Genomic DNA, 4,532 nt, shown 5'->3' with positions numbered 1-4,532 from the left:
TATAATATATAATGTACTCACTAATACAAAGTATATAATATATAATGTACTCACTAATACAAAGTATATAATATATAATGTACTCACTAATACAAGACATCGTTTGCTAGGTGCCTCTCGTAGCGAACACTCTTGCAGAGGGAACGAAGAACCGAGTCACGATAGTGTGACAGTGCCTCCAGTCCGTGGAGACCATAGTATATAATCTGCAAGTCCTGCAACACCAAACAATAACATTAAAGTTAAATACAGATAATAAACTTATATAATCGTTATAATTGAATGAGTAAATGGATGAAGGTGCTATGTAACATTACTATAAACTAGAAATCAACATTTTGTGAATTTAGTTTATCAAATAAAACCATCCATAAAGACCTAAATGTTCCTTATGTAATCGATCTAGTCCGAACCCGATATCATCCCTATATCCCTAACCACCCAAACCCACTAGTTTCTAACCTTGCTTCCTCTTCCATTCCTGGCAATCCTCCGAGGCGCTTGAAAAGAAGATGGCCTCGTGACCTTATATAGTAAAATGTTTTTAGAGTTCTACCTGGGTAGTTTCTCTATATGATGTATCATATCACTATAATTATGTCATTATGATTAAATTTACTTGCTGTATTTTTTATACAGTTTTAAATATCAATAAATAAATAAATTATAAAAAAAAAAAGTTTATCAAATATCATTAAAACTACTACTCGTAGGAAGATAAACACTATAAACTACTTTAATTTGCGTGCTAGTAGACATATGCAGGTCGAAAATTTTTGAGATATAGATTTCTAAAAAAAAATTCACTAACTACTGATTTTTCCTTGCATTTTATGTGAAATGTTGCTTCTTAAAAAGTTATTTCTATTAACTATAGAAAGTAAATAGTTCAATTATAGCTCATATTTTAGCAAATTTACACTAATTTAAATGATGTCCTATTCGGTTTTCTAATGTTGATAGTTTTAAAGATATAGAGCTCTGATTGAAAAATTAATTTTTTAACGTTTTAAAACAGCCGCCATTTTTTATTCCCCCTACCTATACTTGGCCTACTCATAAATTTTGACTAGTAATTATACATAGTTTTCATTAAAGTAATCAAAAATTGGGGTGAAATAACAGACTTTTTTCTTCTCTTGAGATCTTGTACTGGCAATGGTGGATCAAAAATAAAAAATTAAAATAATAATTAACAAACTGATGGAATGGAATAGACATAAACACACTCCTAAAGGGATATAAAGAACAAGGTTTTCAAAAGAAAGAACAAACACAAAAGATAAAACGGATGCGTAGATCTCGACCACCCACAAAGCGAATACACAACGAAGGGGGAAGGGTCCCAATATCGATAGTCGATCATGCACAAATCGATTCCACGCGGTAGTAAACCAGGAGTGATAATATTGACCACAATGGTCGCTGGTTTCTCCTCATTTGGTTCCTGTCAATGCGATCCTAACCCAATTCTGAACGTAAACCTATCTTTTGTGTGCCAGGAGTATTATAGCATTATCTGGAACAGGTGTGCCGTCCTGGTTTACGATTACCGTGCTCATGTAGAGAGTGTGAAGTATGGAATATTTTTGGAAGAAGGGGCAAAATGGAAAAGTGGTTTAAATGATTCGATGTATCGCTCAGGTCTATCATGAACATTACTTGGAATGATTACAAGACTGGTTTGCGAAACCTCTAACAGGTTAGATAGTTGAGTATTGCTTCCTCTTTCATTTTTTTTTTTTTACAACATTTGGGACCTGCAGAAAAGGGATGATACAGGAATAGTGAGAAAACTGACCTAATTACTTGGCATATGGTGTTTGACCAATGAATAAAGCAAAAATATTTTTTTATAGTCAGTACCCTTGTTGCATGTTTATTCATCACAACAATCCTGATAGTACAAGAGTCGGGGAGAAAAAAAAGGCAGTTATTTCACCCCAATTTTTTATAACTTTAATGAAAACTATATATAATTACAAGACTAAATTGATGAATCTGCCAAGTAGGGATGCGACATCGATGTCGATGTTTTACGTCTGTCCCAATCTTTATTTTTTTTTTTTTCCTAAAGTAACTAAAGAAAACAAAAAATTGACGGTATAAACAATTTCCTATCAAAAATGTGGTGGAAAAAAGGACCTCCGACCATCAAGCTAACGACATAATTAAAATAAATTACGACTAGAAAAACATCGATGTTTTAAAATATCTATGCTTAATATTAAAACATCATTACATACAAACCTTTGCCTAAAATACATTCATGTTTTTAAACAACCATTTCAGTAACATAAGGTCTGTTCCAACGACTACGTATACTCCCGCCAGTCGGAAGTGGTTTTTGCAAAAAAGAATGCAAATTGACAAAAAAAAAACATCGATGTTTAGAAACATCAATGTTCAATATTAAAATATCTTTGCATAAAATACATTGCCCAATATACATCGATGTTTTTGAACAATTTCAGAAACATAAGGTCTGGTCTTACGATACCGCATTCTGCGGTCTGTCAGAAGTGATTTTTGGAACAAATAATCCGACATCGACTACAAAAAACATCGATGTTTTTACAATATCGTTGCTTACAATACGTTACCCAAAATACATCGATATTTTTGAACAACCATTTCAGGAATGGTCGCATCTCGATCGATGTCGCATCTCTACTGCCAAGTATAGGTAGGGGAATAAAAAATGGCGGCTGTTTCAAAACTTTAAAAAAACATTAATTTTTCAGTCGGAGCTCTATATCTTTAAAATTAACAACAACAATAGAAAATCTAAGAGAACATCATTTAAAGTAGAGTAAATTTGCTAAAATATGAGCCCTAATAGAGCTATTTACGTCCAATAGCTCTCGACATATAGCATTTTAAAAAGCAACATTTCACAAAGAATAGACTGCAAACTCAGTAGTTAGTGAATTTATTTTGAGAAATCTACATCTCAAAAACCATTCAACGTACAGATGTCTATTATCATTCAAATTAAAAATAGTTAAATGTACTATAATATAGTATATAACATCTATCTTCGTAGGAGTAGCAGTTTTTATTATATTTGACAAAATAAATTAACAAAATGTTAATTTATAGTTGTTAGGATAAAATGTTTGATGTTTGAAAAATATATCTCTTGAATCATAAGACGTACAAATGCTACCAGTACTCAAAATGAAGGTAATTTAACTTTCTATAAAGTAGTTTATGATGCGTATCTTCATAGGGGTAGTAGGTTTTATGATATTTAATTATGAATATTAATAGCAAATATCATAAAAACTACTACTCCTACGAAGATAAACGTTATAAACTACTTTATTGTACATTTAACTAGCTTTTATTTGATTGCTAATAGACATCTGTACGCTACATATGTCCTGAGATATAGAATTCTCAAAATAAATTAACTAACTACTAATCTTTCAGTAGATTTTAAAGACATTTTGCTTTTTACCAAGCTATATCTCGAGAACTATTGGACGTAAATAGCTCTTTTAGGGCTAATATTTCAGCAAATTTACTCTTTTTTAAATAATGATCTTTTAGATTTTCTAGTGTTGTTGGTAGCTTTTGAGATATAGAGCTCCGAATGAAAAATTAGTGTTTTAAGTAGTTTTTGTTTGAGTAGTAATATAGATCTGTTGGTCGAATGGTTCCTGAGATATAGAAAAAATTATATTTCGGGAACTGAGGCATGAACCAAGACAAGAAGATGAAGGATCTTTTACAAAATCTGAATTCTTCAGCTCCTGATGGAAGAGCTACAATTTACAATGACAATTTCTGATTACATTCAAAGTAATCCTAAGGATTTTTGTTATTATCACATCCAATTATACACAATAAATAGTACAAAATATCTTCCATGAGATCAATGCTCACGGGACACCTCTCTTAATGAATAAGGTCAGTTATGAATCACTCAAAAATATACTTGTTCATGGTTTCCTTAAGGAGATGTTGATATTTGAAGAACGTAGTCACCTTGTTCTGATGGTTCCGTTAGCTTCAGTTCTGGAGTATGGTAGGCTCGGAATAAAGATGAAGGATAAAGGATAATAGAACAATGTGGACTTTGTACGTTAAAGCTTTCACCTAAACTCGAAAAGACAACCATCCAACAGCATTGATATTCCCATACTGAGTTCCAATGTCTCTGTCCTATATTTGTAAACTGTCGACTGAAAATATTACAACCAAGAAGATAATTATACAATAAATTGTATCGTAGTAGACTAGGCAATGCATCGCTATTACTATATTTGAGAATATATATACATAAATTGAACACTATTGAAACTATATCTATATCAATTAATATAGGGTGTTTTTTTAAGCCCGATAGAACTTGAAATTGTAAAAAATAACACAAAAAATTAAATTGTAATCAAAATTTTTTTTTTTATTCGAAAGATCAATACGTGACATTAACATTTGAAAATGATTTCGGACATACAGGCACCGCGGCTGTTCTTGACGAAGCGCATTCTGTAAAATTGTGTTCAGCGATGAGGCGCATTTTT

General features: G+C 31.6%; 1 protein-coding gene across 11 annotated transcripts in view; it reads right to left on the bottom strand.

Moving 5' to 3' along the window:
- Window positions 1-4,532, bottom strand: part of PDZ-GEF (PDZ domain-containing guanine nucleotide exchange factor) — a 621,085-nt gene that overhangs the window by 405,339 nt on the left and 211,214 nt on the right. For all 11 annotated transcript variants that reach the window (XM_067047349.1, XM_067047346.1, XM_067047354.1 and 8 more), the window contains exon 4: window positions 88-215. In XM_067047349.1, coding sequence (XP_066903450.1) covers window positions 88-215 — 128 coding nt within the window. The remainder of the gene's footprint in view (window positions 1-87; window positions 216-4,532) is intronic.

The sequence above is a fragment of the Halyomorpha halys genome, unplaced genomic scaffold (genome assembly GCF_000696795.3).
Source record: "Halyomorpha halys isolate HHAL.00 unplaced genomic scaffold, Hhal_1.1 Scaffold175.1, whole genome shotgun sequence".
NCBI lineage: Eukaryota > Metazoa > Arthropoda > Insecta > Hemiptera > Pentatomidae > Halyomorpha > Halyomorpha halys.
Note: the sequence above shows the minus strand (reverse complement) of the source record. Positions and strands in the feature narration are given on the sequence as shown.